General features: G+C 38.0%; 1 protein-coding gene across 2 annotated transcripts in view; it reads right to left on the reverse strand.

Annotated features, from left to right (window-relative positions):
- LOC149537230 (rhodanese-like domain-containing protein / PPIC-type PPIASE domain-containing protein) overlaps positions 1–27510 on the reverse strand; it is a 122900-nt gene that overhangs the window by 32097 nt on the left and 63293 nt on the right. Inside the window, exon 7 of one of the 2 annotated variants that reach the window (XM_089807423.1) lies at positions 5453–5503. The exons of the other annotated variant lie outside the window; for it this stretch is intronic. Within the exon in view, the coding sequence (XP_089663549.1) occupies positions 5453–5503 (51 nt within the window). The remainder of the gene's footprint in view (positions 1–5452; positions 5504–27510) is intronic. 2 annotated transcript variants of the gene reach the window in all.

The following is a 27510-nucleotide window of genomic DNA, read 5'->3' on the forward strand; positions in this document are numbered from 1 at the left end:
TTTTCATCTTCAGGATGGGGCTGCAGCTCATAGGTTTCCTTCTATGTCCAGGCAGCTTCACCATCAGAGGAAGGGTCGGGTTAACCGGGATGGGCACTGGACTCCTCCTCCCTGTGGAGTTCTGAAAATTAACACTGATGGTTCTTCCCGTGGGAATCCTGGTCCGGCTGGTATTGGCGGAGTGGCTCGTTGTAGTTTTGGGGATGTTAAATTTTTCTTCTCAGTTCATAAGGGTGATTATATTAACAATCTCATGGAAGCTCAGGCTATTTTATATGCTGTGGAACAGTGTTGCTTGCGGGGATGGAGTAAGATTATCTGTGAGTTTGATTCCCAGGTGGTGGTGAACATGCTTTCTTCGCAAGAGCTTGAGGATGTTAATTGGCAGCTGGCCACTGTTGCTAAGCAGATTATTTTCTTCTCTTCCTCTTTTCAGTTCATTAGGTTCACGTATATTCCTCGTGAATGGAATAGAACTGCTGATTGTTTAGCCAAATGGGCTTCTAGTCATGATCCGGGTTGGAATATTAGGGATAGGAGGCAACTGTCCTTTGAGATGGTGCAAGAATTTGATGATCTTGTTGCTCAGGATTGAGCTCCTTGTTGAGCTCTCCTTGTTGTATTCCTTTCTGTCTTAATAAATTTTTACCCCTCTTTTTGCAATAGTGTTTGTTTATTATCAAACTTCATATTAACTAACATTATTATAATATAATTATATTATTATTATATTATTATTAATGTAATTATATTATTTTCATATTGTCAATATATCAATTGATGTAATATATGATTATATCAATTTGATATCTTGAAATAGCATATACGCTAATAATTTATGTGATAATATTTATTTATTGTTGTTTAATATTACTTTATTAAATTTAGTCTTTGACAATTATTTTTAATATTATTATTATGATTATTATATAATTAATTATTGTTATTATTTATTTATTTATTTATTTAATGTTTTTATCAATTGATATAATATTATATCTATTTGATATAAGATAACAATAAATAATATATATATATATATTTAATACTTGTTTATTTTACTTTATCAAATACAATCATAATTATAAATTATATTTATTGATTTATGTAATTATATTATAACATATCATATATTATATTAATAATATTATTAGTAATATCATTATTCTTAATAGTATTATGTAGTATATTTTCTTTATATATTATTTATAATAATATTTAATTCTCAATTATATTATAATATTATTCTTGAATATGTCCATTTCATAATATAACCCATGTAGGTACAGTATAAAATTATTATTGGTATTTGATATCATTTATAATCAAAATATTTATTTGTTATTTAATTTATTTAACTCATTAATATTATAATTATAATATAATATTTTACATTACAATTATGCTATAATCTTATATATTGTTTTATTTTTATATTGTCAAATATATCAGTATTATATAATAGATTATAATATATTTTACTTTAATATTATTATTCTTAATTATTATCATTATATAATATGTTATTTGAATATTCATATATCCTTTCAATTTGGGCTCATGACAACAAACTCTGCCCATATCCTTAGCTACTCCTGTGATCTTGTCAGTGGACCAGTATGAAAGTTTTGAGACTGTGTTTTACACAGTCCATGACTACCTCTATGATGGTTTCATCCATGGTGATGTTAGATACCACTGCAACACAATTCGAGTAGTTCATGGTTGAGATTACTCACAGCAGTCCCACTCCAGTTGTTATTCAGACAAAGAATCCACCTATTTTGACCACAGTTGCACAGGTTGACTCAGTGTCCACAATGGCTACCACATCTGCGATAGGATCCTCTTCTTTTCCTCTACTTCCATAGTCAAGCCCAATCACTCAAAAGAGAAAGAAAAAGGAAATTTTGCCCAAGGACCATGGGTTCAAACAAGTTGCTAGAACCAAAGCCCTAGAGAACAAAAATGCAAAAATGGTTTCAAGGGTCATGGTTTGAGATGATGAAATCAAGTATGCAGAGGTAGTTGAGCCTCTAGTTAGCAAACCTACAAATGAAATGCAATACACAGATTACAAGTCACCAGAATTGAACTTAGTAAACAGACACAATTGAGTTGTTAGCAAGATGCACAAGATGTTGTCAGCCTACTCAAGAAAAATAATGGAAGAAGAAGAAAAAGTTCACCAAAATTTAACTTGGTAAACAAACGCTTGAGTTGTCAACAAGATGCACAAGATGTAGTCAGCCTACTCAAGCAAACTGTGGAAGAAGAAGAACAAGTTGAAAGAGGAGAATGCACGGCTTCTAGATATCAGAGAGAAGATTAAGGCCCCTTCTCTATCAACTAATCTTGTCCCTTTTGAGGATGTGGTACAAGTGGAACGAAAAGAAAAGGCCGTGAATGAGTGGAGCACCATGAATAGAATCACAAGGTGTGCAAGTGATTTGGAATGCATACAGAGTACTGAAGAATGGAAAGAAAACAAAAGTCGCGTTGAATGAACTTCTTTTGTCATTCGACCATAAGCTCAATCTTTTGGATGAAGATCTAGAGATTTGGAGAAGCATGACAGAGGTTGATCCCGATATCTTGTGTGAATATGAGGTCAACTTTCCAGTAAGATGTATTATGACTATTTACATCTTATGGTCCACAAAGAACAAGTCATGCAAGGACTAGTCATTGAGATCATAATAGCGATAAAACAAAGCAAAAACCAAGAGTGATCAATAAATGTTTCAAGAATTGTCATGCAAGATTTTTTCTAAAAAATGTGAATTGATCAAAAAAGAGGATATTCTAAAGCAGTTCACAGAAGCTATTTGTCAAGAGTTTCAAGCGGATGACTTCAACTTCAGCATGATAGATATATTGGCAAGTTGGAAATCTTCATTGAGTGTTTTAAAAAGTAAGCGGAGGGAATGTAACAATGTTATTTCATAAGGTGCCAGCATACTTCAAAAAGTGACCATCATTACACAACATACCAATGAACCAGATGCTGCAATTGTATGAGAGTATCTACAAAAGTTTGAAAAGCTAGTTGTTACTTTATGAAGATGGCTTTCAAGTGCCCAAGACACTTCATTTCTATGCAATCTAGGAATGTGTGTAGTTTTTATGACAGATTGCATGTCGAAGTAGAACATATTGTATATACAAGAAAGCTTGTACATGTATAGTGACTTCATGCAATCAGGTCGGAAGTGCATTAGGCAGTGCAACTTTGAATAAGTCATAGGTAGTTGATGAATAGGTCAAAGTGGTTGAGGGTTTCCCCTTTCTCTCCACTTTTCTCTTGTCTTTTCCTATATAAAGGAGAGGGCTCATTGTAAATATTCAACTTTCGTTTTAGGCAAGTAGGTTATGCTTGGAGTTCTTGTATTGTTGAAAATTTTGTGTTTCAACATGCAATTTGGAGAATTGAATAAAAGAAGCAAGATTTTCCAAACTTTGTGAGCAAATCTTGATATTAAATAATGTTATTATGTTGCATTGTTTCATCATTCTTGAGTTCATTTAATAACTTCATTGTGTGAATCATTTGAGATTTCAGTTTGTCTTCTGAAAGACTTTGAGCGTCAGGAGAGGAATTTCTATAGTTAATAGTAGCTGCAAATTACTAAGGGCTAAAGACTTTAAGCTTTAGTTTGAGGTATTTTAGTTTGAAGACAATAGTCAAGAGACTTTGTGCCTTGCTAAGTGTTTTTGTTAAATCAGAAATTCGGGCTAATCACAGGAGATTTTGGGTTTCAATTCTTACTCCACCAAAGTATTATAGTTAACCATTGTCATAGGAGTTGTTCTTTGTCAACCACCAAGTTACTAGTATTATCGTAGCAAGAGAAGAGTTTTATAGAATTTAAAGTTGTAGCTACATGTGAATCATTCCTCAAAAAAAGAGGAATAGATTCAGAGAACCACCCTTTTGTAAAATTTCAGTTATAATCCAGTTCAATCCACCTACGGTAAGAAGGGAGCCTCCCCTATTGCTGAGAGGAAAGATTTATCTCATTACTCGTTGCCTAAAGTCACAACTTTGTCAGTTGCAATCTTAGTGACTTACAGAAAATTTAGCCAACACACTCTTTTCTCCACTTAGTGAAATGTAACTGGTTGGGATCAAAGAAAGCTAAAGAATTGGTTTACAATCATACCAACTTGTGTCTTTTGTCACGTATAGAGGATCACTATAAGGAGGGATAGCCAAGCCTTGGGATGTAACCCCTGAGTGTGCCAACTCAGATGCAACAATTCAGGATCTTACTCCAATCATAAAAGATGATGATGATGATGATGAAATCATGACACACGGTGTATCTAGTGCAAGTGGAACCATTTTGGGTTCAAATTATCTTGAACTAGCAATAGTTGGAGATGAGGATGTGGGTTTTCTCAAGAATCCTTATGATTCTGAATCTGATTAGTGAATCTTGAATCATGATTAATAAACATTGCATCATGAACTAAATTTTGACTTTGAAATTGTAATGATTTTCTAATTTGCATTGGAATCATGAACATAGCTGTACATGATATGGCTTATTAGTTATTTCAATTTGAATATTTGTCAACTATTGCATATCTTGATCAATGGTGAAGTATCATACTATCAAATGATTTAATTTTGTATATTTCTTGCATTTCTATACATACATACATACATACATATATATCCCCCCAAAAAATGCGCATCTGAACGGCCGATCCTCACACCTGCATCGGAAACATAGCCATAGACACTACAAGAAAGGAACACAACTTTGTGGCTCTAACTCAAGTGTGCTAAGTGCCTTAAACAACTTTATCACTCTAGTAACAAGGAAATATAAATGCTTTCATTTTCTGAAAAGAGTGATTATATTGTTTTATTCAACTTAAATGCTAATAGAATCTAGACACAACATATTTATTATCATCTCACATGCGTTTCATTTACCTTTACAAATCAAATTGGTCTCTTATGATTGACTCTAATTGTAGATATATTAATTATATGGTAAATATTACTATTCAAAGATGTATCATGAAAGATTTGAAAGATGAATCTTCAACTTTTGTAAAACAGATCTCGCTGCTGAAAACTAAGGACCATTGAATGTCTCGACTGGCTATTTTTGTAGTTTATGAAACATACACGGATTTAAATATTAGTTTTCAGATTATCAAGCCAGTTTCCCTGAAGGCCAACAATACTATTATTTAGCTTGAGAAAAATTGCTTGATATCCAGTAAAAGAGGGAAAGCATCTATAATGACCCCAAAAGAAATAAGTCCCTTCAACAATTAAATAAATTGGAAAACTGGCAGCTTTATCTATGTATGCGTGCATGCGTGTGTGTTCGTGCGTGTCTGTGTGTTGGGGGGGAGATGGGTGTGTGTGTGTGTGTGTGTGTGTGTGTGTGTGTGTGTGTGTGTGTGTGAGAGAGAGAGAGAGGAGAGGAACCTGTGATTGTAGCCATGTAGCGACTTGTAATGATCGCATTCCATGGTGGCACTGCATCATCAGTAATCAATACAGACAAATGACAACAACTCAGTGCAGTTTAGAGATTGTAATAAAAAGGAACTCAAGTACTTACTTTCTTTCTCAAACTTTTAATTAGACAAGCTCAATCACATAAACTTTCCTTGTCTATATCTGCAATAAATCAGTAACTCTGTATAGGGTTTTACCTTTAAATTATAAAAATTATAAAACAAAATTCTTCACATAAGCTTCTTGATAAAATATGATAGGTTAAATGATTCGGCACCAACTGGCAAGGTTTATGATTCAATAAGGCAGGAATTTTGGTTCTGGAAATGCATTGATGTAGTCATCAACAACTGACTCTATTTAAAACAAACCAATGAATGATAAACTCTTCAAAAAGAAAGAAAGTGTGCTGATGATGACAGATGGTTAAAGTGGATCAGTTGAAGCTGCAAGTTCAATCAGACACAAGTACCAAAGAAAACAGAAATTAGATTCTAAGAAGTGACCAAAACAAATAAACATATGCAGAGGTAATTTAGTATGCTGGACAACCTGTTGTGAGGTTTTCACACCATCGCCCCAAAATTTTTGGGACCCCTTTTTTTTTAGTCGCCTTGGCAAATTTTTGGGTTGTCCAACAATTTTGATCTGATTTTTGAGAGTTTTGAGTCTTAGACACCTTCAGGCCAGAAGGGAGAAGGGCTAGATTTATTTTCACCCGGTTTCAACTTGATTTTCCAAAACAACCAATTTCATCCTTAGGCCAGACAAAATTTCAAAAAGCAACACTTGGCAGGATAAAATTGTAAATTTGTACTTGAACATTTTCTTTTGAAAATTTGGATATATCTATGTAAATTTGGAATAATTTTCAAAAGGTGAAATTTTGTTAGATTTGAGTTTTGGAAAATCTTAAATTTTTCTCTAGTAAAAAAAATTAATTTTGTGGAGATGAAGTCAAATTACAAAATCGATTCTAGACTCTAGAAACGATTTTATTTTTGTCAAAAAAAAAAAATTAAATGGCATAGCAAAATCAATTTGGATAAAAAATTGCAAAAATTGGCTTTAATGGATTAAGATTGCCTCGAAAAATTTTAAGTCTTCAATAAAATTGGTAATTTAATAATGAAAAATGGCTTTTGGTTAGCCAAAATCCGATTTTAATGACATATTAATTACTAAATCCTCATTAAATAGAAATATTTAGCATCTCCAAGGCATTACTTAACTTCTTTTGCAATTTTGGTCTAATTGGTAATTTAAAAAAGTAAAATTCATCTTGGCAAAGTTAATTTTGAACTTAGCATTTAATTGGGGGCCATGACTTGTGCATTAATTAATTTATTTTTGCTCCCAAGGTCCCAGTCGGCCAGCTAGGGAGGATGAACAAATTGGGTATAAGAGGAAACTCTTTCCTCTCATTACCTCACTTCTCACTCTTCCTCCTCAAGGTGTTGGCAATTTTGGCAAAGGCAGTCCTCTCTTCATTTTGGGCGAATTTAGACTTGGAGCAGCTCTTCTATCCTTTGGCGATTTTCTCTTGAGAGGCAGATTTTTGCATTGTTGGGCAATTTTTGCTTGCATTTAGGCATTTGCAGACCTTGGCAGATTTTTGTGGAGGGCAGATTTTTGCATTATTTGGTGATTTTTCTCCTCCTATTAGGTGTGCGATTTATGCCCTAGGTGACTTTTGGAGGGCAGATTGGAGACTTTCCATGATTGGGCGAATTGGTTTTTGAGCAAAATTTTCCACTCTTGGCATTTTTAAGGGCAGAACCGATTTTTTATGCCATAGGCGATTTATGATGGAGGTCTGATTTTTTCTGTTTAGGGCTGTATTTTTACATCAGACCTAGGCGATTTTAGTTTGGAGAAGAGATACATGATGAGAGTGATTTTCGGGGCAAAAGGTGGACAATTCCAAAAAATCAAAATTCTTATTTGCAAGGGATTTGAAACTCTCAATGTTTGATCCTAGTTTCCAAAAGAAAGATCCGGCTATTGGTAGAGGTGACTTTTAATCATTTAGAGTTGAAAGGGGTCCTTAAGCTGACTTCCTTCTTTCGTTCTTGTCTAGATATTGTCTCCCTTGATTCTTCTTGCATTCATTGTCCATCACTTTACCATCCCGTAATAGGGCGACGAGATGGAGGATGGTAGTGCAAGCGAGAATCCTAAAGGAACAAATACTAAGAAAGACAAAGAGGATATGATGCCCAAAACAACTTTCTTCTCGAAAATGAAGCAAATAACCGATACCAATGTCAGTACAATAAACATAATACAAGTTAAGGACAAACTGAAGGAAGGCCAATCCCCCTTGGCAAAGAAGATATACAGAAGTGGAATTGTACACGCAGCAGCTTTTTCTCCTACACTACCCTGTCCGGAATTGGTTATGGAGTGCACATCCAGGTTTGATCTGATCAGTAAATCCATCATCTTTGATGATGGGAAGAAGGTGTTGGCCAATATTGGCGGACAAGCAATCGAAGAAAACTTAACATCCCCCAGTACAAGAAGATGACAGTAGTAATGATGGATCGGGCGGCTAAATCATTTCAGGATAACCAGGAGGCCTATTTCACACATCTAAAGCAGAATTGGCTACACGAGGGAGAGAAAGGCGTAACCAAGTCATCAAAGCTTATAGTAATGGACTTCAAATTAGAATATGGCGATCTCATTGTGCTTCTTAGCCAGATCATGGGCCTAGCTCAAGGTATGCAATTTGAAAACTGGATGTACTTCTTCATTGATGAAATTGAAAAGGGAAAAAGAAGATTTGATTGGGCTAGGATCATAAGTGAGAATCTAGAGTTGCAACTTAGAACCGTACAAAATCAAAAGCAATTCTACATGGGATCCTATCTGTTTTACCTAATTGCTAAATTGTATAAGAGTTTGGGACTTAAGACTTTAGAAGAAGTTGGCAAGGGGCCGGGGCAATATTTGGTGCATGAATGCTATCCATAGCTTCATTTGCACAACAAGGAGGATTACAAAATGTTTTGTGATGCCTTTGCCATGAAGACAGTAAGGGTATTACAAGGGACACCTGCCAAGAGACTTTCATCGAAAGCAGAAGCAAAGATAAAGAAGTTTGGGAGTTGGTTCATCCAATTTCCGCAATTCACCTACATTAGAGTAGCAGGGAGCAAAGTTTGTCCTAAGAGGATTCTAAGATACCCACCCGACAAGGTAGTTTTGATGAAATTGGCTAGGCAACTTGAGCACTATGATAGAATAATGAAAAATGAAGGTAAGACAGGGATTACCTTCTCAATCAGAATTGGCAATGATAGTTGACCCAATCGGGCCACCTCTGTAGCTGCGGAGAAAGAGTTGGAATGGTATCATCTAGGGTGGTACAGAGCAAGGCAAGGATTCGATCCTAATGGTCTTATCAAAATATCTCATGGAAATGTATTTAAGCATGTTCCCACCATAGAGGACTTTTGGGCCAATGCCAAGGATGACTTCCATGTGAGGAAGCTTGCTTTCTCAAGATTGTCGGTGAACATGATGAGAGATATCAAATGGAGAGGCTTTGATATTCCTGATCAATTGGAAGATGATGGAAATGTGCTAAGAGAAGATTATGATACAGTAGAAGGAACAAAATTGAATCCAGTAGATTGAGATGACCATCAGGATCCTTCCTTGGAAGCAGTCACAAGGGCAGTTGATTTGCATACCGAGTCGTGGTATAATGAAAGATTAAGAAGGCTACAAAGAAAAAGGATTCCCCTTACCTATGAGAAGATGAAGCCAAAAGAAGGCCCAACAAAATCAGTTGGACAGAGGGGTGAAGAAAGTAGCTGGCAACAGGAAATAAGTAGAGGCAAAAGGAGAGCTTTGGAGGTTGAAAAAAGAAAAGAACATCCAAAACCTCCAGCCAAGAGATAGCATATAGTCCCATCAAGAGAAAACATAATTGAAGCTAGAAGCCAAGAGGTCAGTTCAAGTGATAAAGGGGCCGCAGTAGAGGTGAGCTTTGATTTAGAATCAAGTGGCTACAGTGAGAGCACCGAATACTCCCCTCTCTCAGAAAACCAACAAGGAGATGATATGGCAGTAACTAGTGGAGAAGAAGATGGGCCGATTGACATTGAGGTAATAAGTCAGGCACCTGAGGCCGTTGGTGATGCTTTGTTAGTCAAACCAAATTCAGATTTGGGGAGATGCACTGCACCACTATGGTTAAGGCAAATGCTCATGCCAAGAGGCGAGGTGGTAACTGCCCGAACAGTGGAAGATATCTAAGGATTAATAGAAAAGGGTGATAGCGAGAACCAAAAGCAAATGGCAAAAACGGTGGCAAAGGTGATCAAGAGCGACAATGATGGTCATCGAAAGGTTCAGATTGCTATACCAACAGTCAATAAGGCAGTGGATGAGATTGCAGCCCAGGAATATGAGATAGTAGAACACAACTTGGGAAGAAACATGGATGATATGGAGTGTGAAGAGATCCAGGAGGGTATAGCTTTGATCAGAGAAAGGTTGAGGAAAGAAAATGAAAGGATCGTAAAGTTGGAGGCCGAGAACAAATATTGGAGAGATTGCCAGCCTATCCAACAGTTGCACCAGGAAGCCCTTCCTCAAGATAGCGGGAGCAACCTAGAAGAGATATCAGCTCAACTACATGAAGTCAAGAATTGGATCCACGATACAATCCAAGATGGGCAAAATTTCTTGCCCTCCTTCATCTTGACATTCCAATCATTAGTGGCTATTAGAGACAAGTTCAAATTATTTGAAGAAGAGTGGAAAGATTTCCTTCCCATCAAAGATTTAGCTATTCCCAGGCTACAGGCATTCATTGGGCTACCAGAGGCATATTTGGAGAAGGCCAAATTGGTTGATGAGAGAGGATTGAGTACAGTTGAATCTTGGTTTGTCGCCTTGACTATTAGATTTAGAACACTTGAAGAGATACAGAAGGCAGTTGCACAGCACAGCCCAAGCATCTACGCTTCCATTTCAACCATGATAAGCGACGTTGGGATGGCACTTGATTTTGAAGACATCAAAGAAGAGGATATCCATGAGACAAGACTTGGATCGAGATTGGATGAGCTAGGAAAGGTTGCTATCAAAAAAAGGCATCTGAACACCCTTTCCTCCCTAAATGCTTTCATTGGATTCACAAAAGAGTATGAGAAGGATCATGAAAAGACACTACAAGCAGCAAACAGTGTGATGAAATCGACGGAGCTCGGGATGAAGCACACACCTTGTCCCCCCATGGAAGAGATCAATGAAAGGCTAGCTAGGTTCATTGCCTTAGCTAAAAGAATGAAAGAAAAATGGAGAGTTGTATTAGAAGATCATTTAATGTAAGCCCAAGTGGCAATTTCTCTTTCTTCTAAGATAGGACAAGTGTCTAATTCTGATTGGCCGCCATTTTGGTGCCTTCTCATCGGTTGCCACTTTTACACTTTTTTCATTGGTCCATTGACGAGGTGGTATCTTCTCATTGGCCGATGGGGTGGTAACCTTAATTAGGGTTTCTAGGATTCAATCTGGATCATCGGTTTTGCTTTTGATCTCTACCATCGGTTGTAATTTTGGCCTCTATATAAGGCCATTTGCTCTCATTTGTAAGGGTCGAAGAAAATTGTTACATAAGATAATGCCAAAATTCGCTATTTCTTTCTCATTGTTGTGACTTGCATGGTGATTAAGAGCCTTTGGTATTATTGCATGGTTTCTACTTCCAAATAGTTAGAGTAAATTTCTTTTCAAGTTGTTGAAGCAAATTTCATTTCAAGTTGCTAAGTAGGAGTAAAATAGATGGATAGTTGTATGGTAGCATTAGTAGGTGTTTGATAGGGATCAATACTAGACCACTAGCATCCTAGCGGCTTGTTAGGAAGCCTTGTGTGGAAAACTAGTTTATTTTTCTTTTCAATCATTGCATCTGTGGAAGTGAGGCCGCTGGTTAACTTTCATTAGGTTCGATCCCAATCCATTTGCTAGTCTTCCATCTATAGGAGTAGGAGTAGGATAGCAACTAATTTAGGACTTAGAATTTTGAAGAAGAAAGTTAGAGAGATACCAGTCATAAGAACCATTCACCCTCCACCACCATCACCTTCTCCATCAACACCATCTAGCATTCACACCAAACCATCATCTCCATCATCCCACTAAAGTCCAAGTTATCCTCAACAATTTGCGTAAGGCTGTCTATGTGATTACCAGCAAATCACATCGATAAAACTAAGCGAGTATCTACAAGTGTAAGAAACATTGGAGTTATTCTCATGTCCCATGAGCGTTAACTTTTCAAGAGAGGAATTGTGTATTCGATACTCCGTATCAAATATTCAATTACTAATATGTTATGTAGTGGTACAAAAACTCACATCAACACAACCCCAAAAATATGATCGGCATCTGAGTACAAAATTATCATTGTCGTCAGTAGAAACTGTAGCCGACAGGGTGTTGTCGTCGGTAAAGATTTTGTAGCCAATAGGTAGATTAGTATTGTTATGTAGCCGACGGACCCCTTCATGAAGGTTCGGCGGAAAGTATTTATACTTCGTCTAGGTTCATTGTAAATCATCTTATCTTATGCTTTGTATGTAATCTCTTGGCATATGTGAGTAATAAACGAAGTACTGCTGTTGCTGTTCGTGTTCATTATCTGTGTGCATTAATCAATTAATCTATGCGGTAAACATTTGGCGTCGTGGGCTCAGGAGGAGCTGATCATCTAGTTGAAGGCAGTTCAGCGACGCTTGGCTCAGGGTACCCAAAAGTTGGAAGCAAAGAAAGCAGCACGAGTGGTTATCAAGGTCAGCTTGATTAAGGAGACAGTATTGTGTTCGTAGAGGCTGCAGATGCAACACATTTTAGAGACCAGTTAGTGTATTCTGTTTTGTTAATCTGTCCTGGATATGTTGTAATTGTCGTCCGGAGACGACTTTTTCTATCATCTACCACCAAGCAGTCTAATACAGCATTTGCTAATGTCCAAGGCTAAGGAGGTAAGGCTAGAAAAATATGAGGAAGTTGGGCATGTTCTTAAAGCCTCTCGTAATGCTCAAGGCTGATGCACATTTTGAGGTAAAGAAAAAATAAGCAATGCATGCCTATCTATGTGCCTCAGAGTGTTAGCCAAAAGAGCTACAAGACTGGATTATTAGATTCTAGCAGATCCATAAATCATAGAATAGGTAGAGTGAAAACAGTTGGGGCTTTCTTACTACAGAAATTGATGTTATCTCACTGAGACGTACCCATATGTGTGTGATCAGCAGTAACTAGGAACTGTTTTAACACCTCCAAGACAAGATGAAAAGATATACTTAGCAGCTCTATGGCTCACAAATTCAGTTCAATGCCTCGTACACTCACTTTTCTGAGAAATGGTTTAGGCAACTCTGTTTTAAATAGAAGAAAGAAGTAGATAAAGAGCCACCCTTGTCTCTATACATGTGGTAATGCATCCCGTGAATCTGAATTTTAATAGGATACTTTTTTAAATAAAGAATCCTCAATCTCCTTTTCTTGATGGCATACGATCGCAAAGTCTCACCACCACACAAAATTTAGTCACCCATTTCAAGTGGTAATGGGTGAGACTACCATGTTATCCTACCATCAATAGACCGATGGGATCCTTGAGCTATGTAACCAATAACATTGAAGGTTATCATGGAAGTAATGAGATCTACTACAGTTATGATAGTGAGTATGATAGCATGAACACAGTGGAATTGAGCATTGATGCGATGTATGAGTGGTTTCTATGGGATCTGGGTAATATATCACAACAGAAGTTTGATGGCACTATTTATATCAGAGTGACGTAGCAGAACTTAGATGACAATATGGCACAGTAGAAGCTTGATGACAATATTTATATGGTGCAAAGGAAGTTTGTGGCAATTCCTTCATCTTGTCTGTGTGTTTTGTTTGGGACCTTGGAGCTGATGGTGTTGGTATGATGATGGATTGCTCAAGTACAAGCAATCTTTGGGCAGCAAGGATTTGTGATGTCCCTAAATTTTTCATGTAATAACTATGTTAAATTAATTAATTGAGTGGTCCGAAAATTTAAATAATATAATAAAAGACCTTTAATTAATTATTTTTATTAATAAATAAGGGGGCTCAATTAATAAATTAATAAACTATTATCGGTCCATGTCATGTTGTAACTTTGAAGACACTTGGTGGCCAATATATGAAGTGGTTGGGCATTGTAAATCATCATGTATTGGATGTGATTCTTCTTTATATTTCTAGAAGCTAGAGGTTGAAGGAGTCTGTGCATAGTCTCGGAGGTGGAAGATCATCCCTAGTCTTCTTTCCATAGTTTCAGTGGTTTAGCACCATAGATCCTGCTTAGCCTTTTTCTCGTAGTTTTGTGGTTTAGCACCATCCTCGTCTTCCATTGGAAATGTCACTCTGATATTTCACTTGTGTGTCAAATCTGTTAATCGTCTTCATTTGAAGACAGATCTATAATTTTTCAGCTCTTGTCTGAAGCCTTTGAATCTGAAGTGCTGCCATTATTTGAATCTGAAAAGTATATCTGTGTTGTTGGTTTTTGGTGACAACCAACTCTTGTTCTTTCGTGTGCTCTGAAATAATCTTTGTACATTTGAATACGATCTTATTTTTCTTCCGGCGCCGCTATTAAAGTGAGCATCAATCTCATAAATAACAATTGTTATCCTTCTTTGTCATTTTCCTAACTAGTGTACTCACGTGGCAAAACCTTACAATTCGAGAGGTGAACATTTCAAATGTGAAGGTGAGTTGATAGTCCGTTGCAAGCACCCATAGCTTGGCGAAGGTACACCGATACCATAGGAACTGAAGAGATTTGGAAGTACCGTATAGCACTACAACACCGTATGCCCAAGTTGCAAGTAAATACTATATGGACTAGCCACATACACCACCTGCATTGAAGTCGTACCATACGGTAGTCAAATCAAGGTGACCGTATGCCGAGTTTGTATGGCATTGCATGCCAAGACTGTACACCATCTTGCTGACCATACAGTGAGACGTACTCTTTGTGCGAAAGGAAAGGAGAGGGTGACTCATATCCCTACAGCGTTGTGATCTTGTGAGGACAGTCTTCCACACAGTGCACAGCCCCTCGTCCAAAAGGGACACTACGGCTAAGTTTGCTAATAAGATAATCAAAGGCTTAATTATTGAAAGTTTTTTGTCTTCAATCATAAACAAGAAATCTGTGTATTAGTTTTGAGAACTCAATAAAGGGGTATATTTCTTGGGTGTGCTTGGGTTTTTCCCTCAATTGGGAGGGCTTTCCCCGAATAAATACCTATGCCATGTTCTTCAATTTTTTCTGAGATTTTCTTTATTACATTCTTGAATTCTGGTTCAAAACATCACATGCTATCAAAGCGGGTCTAAAGAAAAGATCCAAAACCAAGTTTCTTAAGCCTTGAAATATTCAAATTTAGGTTTTCTTTTAGATTGCTTGAGTGCATACTGAACCTTTTGCACCATCTGGTAAAGGGAAGTTGTTGTCATTAGTGTACCAAATGTCACTCATTGCAGTGAATATGTTTGGACCATAACAAGTCACGGACAGGTCTTCTTAGTCCGATTATGATCATTCAAGATTGAAGATTGTTCATGTTTATGGGAGGTATTCTTCAAGGAGATGTTCATTGGTATTCATTGTGCAAGATAGTATGCATGCAATGCTATGAGCATCGTATGAATGTTGAACTGTGATTATTGTTCCATATTGTTAAAAGAGATAGTTGTGGATAGATCCTTACGTATGTGAGCTGAGATCTTTCTTGAGGAAAATTAGACAACAAAGAGATAAGTCGGATCGTGAAGCAACGGGATGATTAGAGATTACATGCAAAGTCATGCAAGCTATAAAAATCAACAGAGGACTGAACTGGTGATATAAAACTTCATTAAAAAGGAAGATCCTAAACAAGTTGTTATGATTAGTTTCTTCGAACAAGAAGTGATATTCACAGGGAGTGTGTTGTAGAGGGAGAGTGCAAAAGCTCCTTGCTTGGTCAACATTGGAGCCAATTTATTGTGATATTCAAATTGTGAATATGCTGCCCCTTTTAGAGGGAGTCTCAGCCTTCAAATGATCTTTATGTGCATTAATGAGTTCTTCTCTAAGAGGGAAAAGTTCAAGGTGCAATCCCTTGTTAATAAGTTCTCTATACTGTCCCCTAGGTTTGTAATGCGCTCCTCTAAGAATTGAACCAAATTCTTATAATTCCCTCTCAAGAAATCTCTTCTTGTTTAATTTCTTTGTTTGATAGATATATTTGAATTGTGACAAGGATTCATTGATTGCTTGAGATTGTATAGAATAATTTGGATACGTTCCCAATGCATTATCGCTTCTATTATGTTGAATGTGAACATTCACGCTTAAGAATCTTAGAATCTTATTTCAATCCTTTATTTGATGCCAAGGTAATATTCTTCTTTGAGTGAGATTCTCTTGATTATATCTGATGATGCCCTTTATATATATATATATATATATATATATATATATATATATATATATATATATCTGCCCGATACCACAGAGAATTATATGAAATCTCCAGCTCTTATGTTGGCAATTACTTAACTGCCTTGGAATAGCCTGCTATATATATATTTGTGTTTGATTTATGACATCTACCATATCCTTGAAGCATATGTTGACCCATCTGAACAGACTGTGATTAAGAAGTCTCCTTTGTGCCTGGACCTGTCTTATTGGTGATTGGATTGTGAAGTACTTCTGAAGGACTCTGTATTCAGTCTGGATATCTTGTATAAACTTCTCTACCTTTCCCGGACATGTGCAATCCACACTGTATTATTTAGATACCTTCATGCTTCTTTCCTCTGGTTGTCTTCCTCACGTTATCGTGTTATGCTCCTCCCATGTTCCTCCTCCATTATTGTTGGTCTTCCTCTTATTTGTATTTAATAGAAGATTCTTCTATCACTTGTATTGCCAATTGGGATTATAAACAAATTTATTTGCCTTGTTCAATAATGTTTTAATTGATTCCATCTATTTTCCACTTCCTTTAGTGTCTAGTCAACGATTGAATATATGCATTGATTCTTGTCCTCTTCTGAGATTCTGAATGATGGTCCCTGGCATCTAGATGCATTGTCCTAAATGAAGGTTTTGTTCTCCATGTGACTTCATTATGTCATATGCTTGATGAATGTCCTCTACTCCTATGCCCGTCTCTCCTTAATATTCTTGTGTGATGAGAGGCAAAGAAATATGTTTGTGATCAGTACTGTTATCGATTTGGGAGACAGCTCTGTCCTCTTATTAGATTTCTTTCTATTCCCTTGTCCATCTGAAACTGTTCGTTAGATGTCTGGGTGTCTAGTTATCAAGCAGTGGTCTTTGCCCATGTTCTCAGGATGTGGCTTCCTCTAGTCATAATCTCTTGCACATGTTGTCTGTTCTGTTGTTTAACGAAGGCTCTCTGCCGTTGCAGAATAAGATGTCCGTGGTCTGTGATGACTGTCTCCTCTGTCGATGGTGGCTACTTCCCGTCTCTTTTCCTGTTCTTTTTTACCTGTCTATCCCCCTTCGTTAATACTATCGCTCTCTTAATATATGTGTGAAAGAGACTAGTCACAACTATTGATATTAATTCAATGTATTTATATTTTTTATATTGGTTTGTTATTATAATGAAATATTTATAAAAATCTTATAGGTTTGTTATTATAATGAAATATTTATAAAAATCTTATATATGCTTATACTTCAATCATAATAAATATAATTGCAGGATATGAGTTATTTATACTATTTAATCAAATATGATAATTAATATATTTATAATATATTTCAATAGTATAATTTCATTTATTCATTTATAAGATATTATATTATTATATTAATATAATATATTATGTTTAATTGATAATATTGATTATATTATAATTTATATTTGTTTATTAATATATATTATATATATGTTTTCTCAAGATTATTAATTATTATTAAACTCTATTCTAGAATTGGGGGACATTGCATTCTCTACGAGAGAAGTTCGAGGTGAAATCCCTTGTTAATGAGTAATTTGCAAAAAGTTCGAGGTGAAATCGCTTGTTGATGAGTTCTTCTCTACAAGAGAAGTTTGAGGTGAAATCCCTTGTTAATGTATTCCTCTTCAAGAGAAGTTTGAAGTGAAGCCCTTGTTCTACCCTCTCGTATTAGCTATGGTGGATCCAGCGTCTAGGAGTACTCATGGTGGAAATTGTTGGGTGGATATTTTACATCTGACAGTTTGTTCAAATCCAATCGCAAAATAGGTAGACCAGCCATAGTGTATGAGACAAGGTCTCTCCCTAGGATCAACTCAAGGTAAGCAAGAAGCTGAGAGATTTTGTAAGGGGTGTTACCAATATTCTTTCCTCTTATCTATCAGGAAAGAGTCCACTTACACGTAGAGCGAGTAATGGGCAACATGAAATCTCTAACTACACTCCTATCTAATAGTTGGAAATAGTGATACCGATAAACCAACACCAACTCAAAGGCTGATTGAAAGCATACCGGTTTGGCTTTAAGTCCTATTTTATGTAATGTTCCCATTATAAAATAAATCATTTATCAAAACTATTGTTAATGGGCTGATTGATTTAATATATCTCGGACCCATTTTTGTTTTGTTTCCATAGTTTGCGTCGTTGTCGGCTATCTTTGTACACCCTCAGAAAGTTTTCCCGACGGGCTTTTAAACACGGCTTGTAGGTAATCTTTAGGTATGCATTTTGGATTATTTCTTTGTCCTGTGGATTCTAGTTGGGATTCTCTATTGTTCGACATTTCGGAAGTGAAAGATCTTTCCTACTTGGCTATTACAGTTCTGGTGGGATTTAACCCTCACGCTATTTCGTCGCTTGTAACACTTCACTCAAATCTAGCAAATTGGAGCACCATCTTTCAACATATATTATTCGTATTCAAGTTTCTATTATTGTGTCTGATCTACTTGTGTTTTTGTATGAACGAATTTGCATTCATGGTTGTGGCTCAAACACCTAACTGCGTGGCATCCGAACATCCCCGTACAACTCCTTGATTGCACGTACAGCCTTCCACATATCTTCCACCATACCCCCCCGTACCTCCCTTGCATCCACTCACCATACGGCCTACATGTCCTTCACACTGTACGCCACACTTCCATTGACCACTGTACGGCCTTCATAAACCCCATACGGCATCCTTCCCCTGCTTCCACAGTACAGCTTCAACAACACCTCTACCCACGGTACACTTGGATACCGTACGACCATCATTCTACCTCCCAGACATCATACAGCCAGTTCACGTGCAGCGTACGGCCAATACCTTTGCAATGTATGGCCATCATATCCTCTCCATACCACATATTCCAATTACTTGCCATTTAAAAGAATTCAGATACAGTGAAAGTTTGTCTTCTCTAGGATTGGAATATTACAGTGGTATTAAAGCGCTTCGATCCTGCCAGCTTGTGAACAATGAATGAGAGTTTATAGCAGGAAGAGACAAAGAACCCATTTCGTTGATAGAATGGCTACCAAACCGGAACCAACAGCTACCGAACTCATGGCACTACTGAGAGAACTTGCAAAGAATTAGGCACAGATCACTGATACTCAACAACTCATGGAAGAGACTCAAAAAGTTGCCAAACAATAAAATATCCAAAGAACAAAATGGTCACAGCATGGACTTGGTGTCGGGTAAAACAAACCCTCATCCAATACACTCTCGACCTTCCATGTCGTCTTTTCAAACACCAACCGGAGGGATGCAGCCAACCTTTGAAGAAATGCAAGAACAGCTGAGAGAAGACTGGAAGAATGCGAATTTTGAGGAAGATATATCCTACAAGGTTTTGCAAATCTCAAAATGAGATATTCGGGAGGCGGAAACAAAGGATATTTTAATGATGATCTCAGGAGGAAGTTGAGTAAAGTAAATTTGTCTCCATTTGACAGTCCGGATCCATATCTGTGCAAGCATGGGTAATGAAGGCCGATATTTACTTCCAGCTTAATCCCATGCCAGAAGAAGAAGCAATTAAATTTGCGACATTGCACCTGGAGGGAGTTGCGCATGAATAGTGGCATCACGGCACCATCACACTAGGGCATGATCAAATAAATACTTACGCAGAATTCACTAAGAGATTGATAGATCGATTTGATGGTAAATATCCGAAACTCAATTTCAAACATTTGGCACAGCTGAGACAAACTGGATTAGTCGACCAGTACATTACGGGATTTCAGAAACTCTCTGTTTTGGTCACAAACATTTCTAAAAGAAGACATATAGTGCTCTTCATGAACAGATTGACAGAACCACTAAAGAGTTGGGTAAAGGGGTTCAATCCTGCCACCCTGTCGGAGGCCATTAAAAAGGCACGGAGTATGGCATCACCATTGACATCATCCTCACAAAGTTACTCACATTCCAAACTGCCAATGTTTCTGAGGGACAAAGATAATAAACCTCCGTCCAAGAAGCCATTGTTGGACGAAGCCACTAGACAGGAGCTCTGAAGGAAGAAACTGTGTTTCAATTGCAAGGGACCTTGGGAGCCTGGCCACAAATGCCTCAGAAAAGGGAAGATCCATTACATTGAGGTCGTGTCCGATGATGAGGACGAACAAGAAGAAACACTAGCCGAAGACAACCAACATCACGACGACATCAACATGGTTAGTTTGAACCGTATGGAAAGAATTGCAGCTTTGGTATGGCGTGGAGGAAGTATTGCCCTAGCCGGTAGCCCGAGGTGCTCAATGTTTCGTGTACGGGGAACCCTTCAAGGACAAAGGGTTATGGTGATGCTCGATAGCGAAGCTACTCTAAACTTCATAAACTATCTCTGGTGAAGCGAAGAGCACTATCTACGAAGACGCACACAAGATTTCAGGTCAAGGTTGTCGGAGGGACTCTCCTGCCCTGCACACATTTTGTTCCTCAACTAAGTATCACAATGGCGAATCACACGGTGACCGAAGATTTCTTCATAGTGGATCTTGATGATATGGAGGTTATCCTAGGCATACTGTGGATGGAGACACTTGATGAATACACTTAGAGTTTCAAACAGATGGACTTCACTTTTGTTGTCGATGGAAAGAAGGATTTCTCCACAAAATGCCAAATGAAGGTCCGAAAGAAGTTTCTGCATATCGGATGGAGGCAATTTTTCGGCGTGATGACACTGTGTGAGTTGCACATTGTTTTGTCTCGACGGAACCTATAAAAGGGCAACGGACACCTCCCACAATGATGATCTGCAGAAAATTTTGAGTGACCATGATAAAAAATTTATAAACATTCCCCCCGGCATACCACCGCATCGAGGGTTTGAAGATACTATCGAATTGGAAGCAGGAGCCAAGCTGGTCATAACCAAACCATACTGCCATCCCAAGAAATTCAAAGATGAGATCACAAAAACGATTCAAGAGCTGCTAGAGAAAGGATGCATCCATCCCATTTCTGGCCCTTTCGCGTCGTCAGTGGTATTGGTCAAAAAGAAGGACAGGACAATGCACGTGTGTGGACTACCGTGCGTTGAACAAAAAATAAATAAAGAATAGATATCCCATTCCAAGGATAGATGAGTTGCTGGATGAATCGCATAGCACAGTCTATTTCTCGAAAATAGATCTCCCTTTCGGAGATTATAAGATCCACATGAGGGAGAAAGACGTGGAAAAGACGGCTTTTCATCGTCACTACAGGCATTACATGTTCCTGGTCATGCCGTTTGGATTGACAAATGCACCTGCCAATCATGCATCAATCGCATCTTCAACAAACAATTACGTAAATACTTATTGGTATTTTTTGATGATCTTATTTATAGCAAGACATGGAAGGAGCACCTAAAGCATCTGAATGAAGTCCTAAGGATCATTAAGGAGTAGTCTTTGTTCGCCAAGCAATCCAAGTGTGAATTTGCTATGACAAAAATATTGTACCTAGGGCATGTTGTCAATAAATATGGAGTTCAAGTTCATCAAGAGAAGATTCAGGCTATCCTTGATTGGCCTCCCCCAAAATCACTCACAGATTTACAAAGTTTTTTAGGACTGTTCAGTTATTAAAGGAGGTTCGTTAAAGGCTTCTGTCAGCTCAGCGCACCCTTAACGGATATGACAAGGAAGGGATCTTTCCAGTGGAATGAAAAAGCACAACTCACTTTTGATAAGCTGATAAAGACAATGAGCACTTGTCCCATACTTGCATTACTTGATTTCACTCGATTATTCATTTTGAAGTGCGACACGTCCAGAGAAGGCATGGGCGCGGTACTGATGCAAGATAGACACCCCATAGCTTATGAGACCAGGAAGCTTACGCAAACAGAACGCCAATATTCCATCTACAACAAAGAGATGTTGGCCATCGTACATGCACTAACCAAGTTCCGGCAATATCTGGTAGGTGTCAAGTTTGTCGTCAAAATAGATCACAATAGTTTGAGATATTTTTTGGAGCAACGAGATTTGAACGAAAAGGCAACAAAAATGGGTAACGAAGGTTCAGACCTTTGATTTTGGCATTAAATATGTAAAAGGAAAGAACAATGTGGTTGCAAATGCTTTGTCCAGCAAACCCGCCGTCTGCTTACTAACCCAAATTTCAGCTGACTGGAAAACACATTTGTTGGTAGAATATTCCAAAAACACATTTGCCTGTGAGCTAATGGATGGCAACACCAAGGATGATCAGTACAAAGTGGTGGATGACATCATTTACTATACGAGTCAGATATTTTTAGTGCCGGAATCCAAATTGAAACAGAAAATCCTGAAGGAGGTACACGACTCACCCTTGGCAGGACACTCGAGTTTCCTCAAAACTTACAGAAGTCTCCGGGAGAGGTTTTCATGGAAAGGACTTAAAGGAGACATATTGCAATATGTAAGAGAGTGTGCGGTCTGCCAGCAGAATAAATCCGAACATACTCTACCTGCCGAGTTACTGCAACCTCTGTCGATTCTAGAGCATAAGTGGGAAAGTATCTCAATGGATTTCATAGCGGGGCTTCTCAAGGTAAATGGAAAGGATTGTATTTTCGTGGTGGTTGACAAATTGGCAAAGTACGCACATTTCTTCACCATCCCCTCAGATTTTCAAGCCGCACAAGTTGTCGATCTGTTTTGTAGAGAAGTCTTTCGTCTGCATGAGATACCCCGAAACATTGCCAGTGATTGGGATGGGTGATTCATCAGTATCTTCTAGACAGAACTGTTTCGATTGGCAGGGGCAGAATTGTCACCAAGTATTAGTTACCATCCTCAAATAGACGGACAAATAGAGATTGTGAACAAGTGGCTCGAAGATTACCTTAAAAACTATGTTTTGAAACAACAACGGGCGTGGGTCAAATGGATACACCTAGGAGAATATTGTTACAATACCACGTATCACATGTCCATCAAGATGGCACCATTCAAAGCTCTGTACAAGTACAAACCCCTCTCCTTCATCGACACAACACTGGGAGACAGTCGCGCACCAAGGACGAGGGATTGGCTTCAAGAGGGACACGACAACCTACGATACCTGAAGGAGAACTTACAACGGGCACAAAATCAACAGAAGATGTACGCTGACAGACACCGAGTGGAGAGGAGTTTCGAAGTGGGGGACTTGGTTTATCTCAGGTTCCAGTCATATCGACAATCCTCATTGAAGGAAAAGGGAAAAGAAAAATTGAAACCACAATTTTATGGCCCCTATCGCGTAGTTCGTCGCATTGGAGAAGTCGCTTACGAGCTGGAACTTCCAAAGGGAAGTCGTATTCATAACATCTTTCATGTTTCATGCCTGAAGGTCATGGGGCAAAACGTCATAGTGGCCATAGACCTTCCACCACTCAATGAAGATGGAAAGCTCATATTGGAACGAGCCGAGATCATCGAAGTATGTGAGAAGACCCTGTGGAACCGCACGGTGAAGGAATATTTGGTGTGTTGGAAATATTTGCCATTGGATGACACGACATAGGCAGGAAAACACATTCTCCAACACCCGGTATTGCATTTGCTTGAGGACAAGCCAAATTTGGGACAGGAGGATTGTAATGTTACTGTTATAAAATAAATCATTTATCAAAACTATTGTTAATGGGCCGATTGATTTAATATATCTCAGACCCATTTTTGTTTTGTTTCCATAACTTGCATCACTATCGGCTATCTTTGTACACCCTTGGAAAGTTTTCCCAACGAGTATTTATGCACGACTTGTAGGTAGTCTTTAGGTATGCATTTTGGATTATTTCTTTGTACTGCAAATTCCAGTTGGGATTCTCTGTTGTTCGCCATTTCGGAAATGAAAGATCTTCCCTACTTGGCTATTACAGTTTCGATGGGATTTAACCCTCACCCTATTCCGTCGCCTGTAACACTTTGATCGGATCTGGCATATCAGAGCACCATCTTTCGGCATTTATTATTCGTATTCAAGTTTCTATTATTGTGTCTAATCTACTTGTGTTTTTGTATGAATGAATTCGCATTCATAGTTGTGGCTCAAACACCTAATTGCGTGTCATCTGGGCATCCCCATACAGCTCCTTGATTGCCTGTACAACCTTCCACATATCTTCCACCATAACCTCCCCGCCCCTACCTCCCTTGCATCAACTCACCGTACGGCCTACCTGTCCTTCACATCGTACACCACCCTTCCACTGACCATCGTATAGCATCCTTCCCCTGATTCCACCATACGGCTTTAGCAACACCTTTGCCCACCGTACACTTGGATACTGTACGGCCATGATTCTACCTCCCGGACACCGTACGGCTAGTTTACTTGCAGGGTACGGCCAATACCTTTGCAGTGTATGGCCATCATATCCTCTCCGTACCACATATTCCTGTTACTTGTCATTTAACGGAATTCAGATACAGTGAAAGTTCGTCTTCCCTAGGATTGGAACATTACATTTTAATCTATTATCTAAAAATAGCCTCTACCATTGGGGCGCAAAGACTTCCAAAAGTAAGGAATTCTAACTATTTTGGTGAATTGAGATGGCAATACAAGCTACAGTCAAAGCTTCTAGTCTATGTATCATCACAATCACTCATAGTCAAAGCTTTGACTACGATTGCTTCGTAACTCATTATGCTCTATTATTTAACTTACAATAACAATATGAATCAAAGATAATAGACACAAACTACAATCAAAGCTTCTAATTTGTACTATCGCAATTGCTCTCAATCAAAGTTTACAATCAAAGTTATGCTTGCACAATTTTATCAAAGCCCTCTTGTATAAAAATAAAGATGAGATTTACAATGAGGGGGTCACTTTTTATATATAAGAAGTGAGAAAAATGAAGAAAAAGTGGGAGGAACTCAAACACTTTGACCCAGTAAAATTAGGTGAGAAGAATTAGTGGATTACATGTCATGAGGACATGGAATCGAATTACATGCAATTCATCTTCTCCAAATACAAAGATGAAATGCTAAAAACTAAAAGAAAAAGATGGAGAAAGTTGAATCAACCATTGAGATTATCAAAAAAAGCCTTATATTTGGCAATGCAATCATGAACAATAGGAAGTTTTGGGATCTCCATTGTCTTTGTAATGGCTTCAACTCTAACTACATTTACGTGTGCTGATTTTACAAATTTGTAATTCTTTGCAAGAGAATCCCATAAGTGTTTTTCCACAGATTTGTATATAGAGAACTTGTTCATCGTATGCGATTTGAATTCTTAAGAATCAAAATCAGCATCAACTTTGTCGGTGTACCCGGAGGTCATTTCTTCTTCAGTGAGCAAGTTATCATGTTCAGTAAGAACCTTGCATCCCATCTACTCTAGATCGCTCCCGATCTCCATTTCCACCGCTTGACAGCCTTCTAAGGCTCCCTGTAACTTTGTCAAAAGCTTTCCTAGTGTCTGCTCCTTATGACCCATGAGCCCCTAATATCTGTAGAACATATCAAGAAGTGGAATGACGTCGCATGAAATCAAGACATCCAAATCAACGTCTCCAATTTGATCCAAGATACCTTAAATTTTTTTCAAGATATTGGTCTCTTGATTGAAAGAAGTGATCACGTCATGGAGTATTTCGTCAACACCTCTAATATGTTCAAGGAATTTGACCACATCTTTGATTGGTTGAACTCCTTCTGAGATAACTACTTCAAATCAAACCTTTGTTGCCTCGGCTGTCCAATTCACTTGAGTTGTCTGAGATGTAATGACTATAGGTTGCGAGGATTGTTCGCATATGACCTCGTAAAGACGAGCAATCTACTACTTCGACTAATTCTTCTTTTCCCATAGCTCATGATTGTTTTTTGACAAATTTGAGAGTGCACCTTGGGCATCCTATAAACACCCCAGCCTTGATTGTTTACCAAGTTCATTTTGGTGAGCTTGTAATCTGATTGGTTAAGCTCCTCGATTTTTCCAACAAAGGCTCTACAATCTCAACATATTTGATCTTTTCAGAATCAACGAGGATTCTTGAAACGAACTTGGTTTTTGAGAGTTTAGATTTATTCTTCTTGGCAGGGAGATTATCTAGGGGTAGTACGACCTTAATCCTTTTCATGGTGATTTTTCCCAACCATGCAGGCACACCAAAGCCTTCATCTGTTGAAACTAGAACAGTGGCTACAACAAACATTGATCCTGATTGTATTTCTATCGTCGCAATACATGCTTAAGTTTGCATAGCCGAAACCATGGGTGTCCTTTGAGATGACTCCCTCATAAACATCTCGAACCCTGCAGCTGAGGTATCAAGTTGGGAAACTTGACCTTCTATGAGAGTTGGAAAACCATCAACTACATTTCCCAAGTTCTCACATTGCTCTAATGTGAGGATAGGAGCTGCAGAAGAGACGGAGAGTGTCAACATGTTCACTTCCAAAATGGAAATAGTAGGCGCGAATACAGTGGAGAATGAATCCACATCATTGTCTACGACATCCAAAAAAGCTTCCTCCTACGTAGATGGTTTCTAGTTATTTGTTGGCCACGGAGGACATATGGTCATTATCTCTCCCTCTTCCTCTTTGTCTTCTTAATCAAATTCTTCCACTAATTCTTCCTCCGATTTGTGAGCTTGCATGAGTGCTTAAGAAGACTCTAAAGGTGGTTTTGATCATTTTCCTCCTTTGAGCTTAAACTTGATAGCTTTAGCTAACTCTGAAGAGGATGAACCATCCTTCTTTTTAATCTCCAACTGAGATCTCCTTCAAACCGGCCCAAAGTGATTGCAATCTACCCCAAGCTTTGCATGTACACTTTTGAGGCCTTTGATTTTCAGTCACTTGTTAGTATTCTGTAAGATAGATTGGAATCTATCAAAGACAGAATTTCCTTCCTTTTATTGCCATTGAATAGGGAAAGGGCAAAGCTTGTCAAAATAAGCATTGTGATATTCTAGATCTAGGTTCATGCCATCATCATCAATCTCAAAGCCTTATGGGATCTCAACCATGTTGAGGTTGATGATTTGTTGCAATGTGAGCTTGCGGTAGTCCATTTTCATGATGTCTATCTCTATGCTTAAGTCAATCCACACATCCTCCACGCGATGAACATAGGTGAATGCGATTTTGATCTTCGAATACATCCCTCGGTACTCAAAGTCAAATCTAGTCTTGAATTTCCTCAGAGTAATGAGTTGGAGTTCTGCTTCCATAGCTTTCAATTTATACACTGAATTGAGCATATATTGACCAATTTGGAGTGGTTTGGCAGTGGTAATGCCAAATCCTGGCCAGTGTTGGTTGTTGGTACGATTGCTGGTTTTTGGTACAATTGCAACTCCATGATCTATCTGGCCAACTCCATCAAAATGATCCTATCAATAGGATATCTCGATAAGGTGTATGGTTCTCCTTGAAAATATCCAACTCTCAGATAGGTGAAAGTTGGAAATTGTAAGAAAATGCAGCTAAACTAATTTACCCTTTGCCAGACTTCATCTAATACTATTTTG

This window comes from Cupressus sempervirens, chromosome 10 (genome assembly GCF_028749045.1).
Source record: "Cupressus sempervirens isolate cs-2001-9-10 chromosome 10, ASM2874904v1, whole genome shotgun sequence".
NCBI lineage: Eukaryota > Viridiplantae > Streptophyta > Pinopsida > Cupressales > Cupressaceae > Cupressus > Cupressus sempervirens.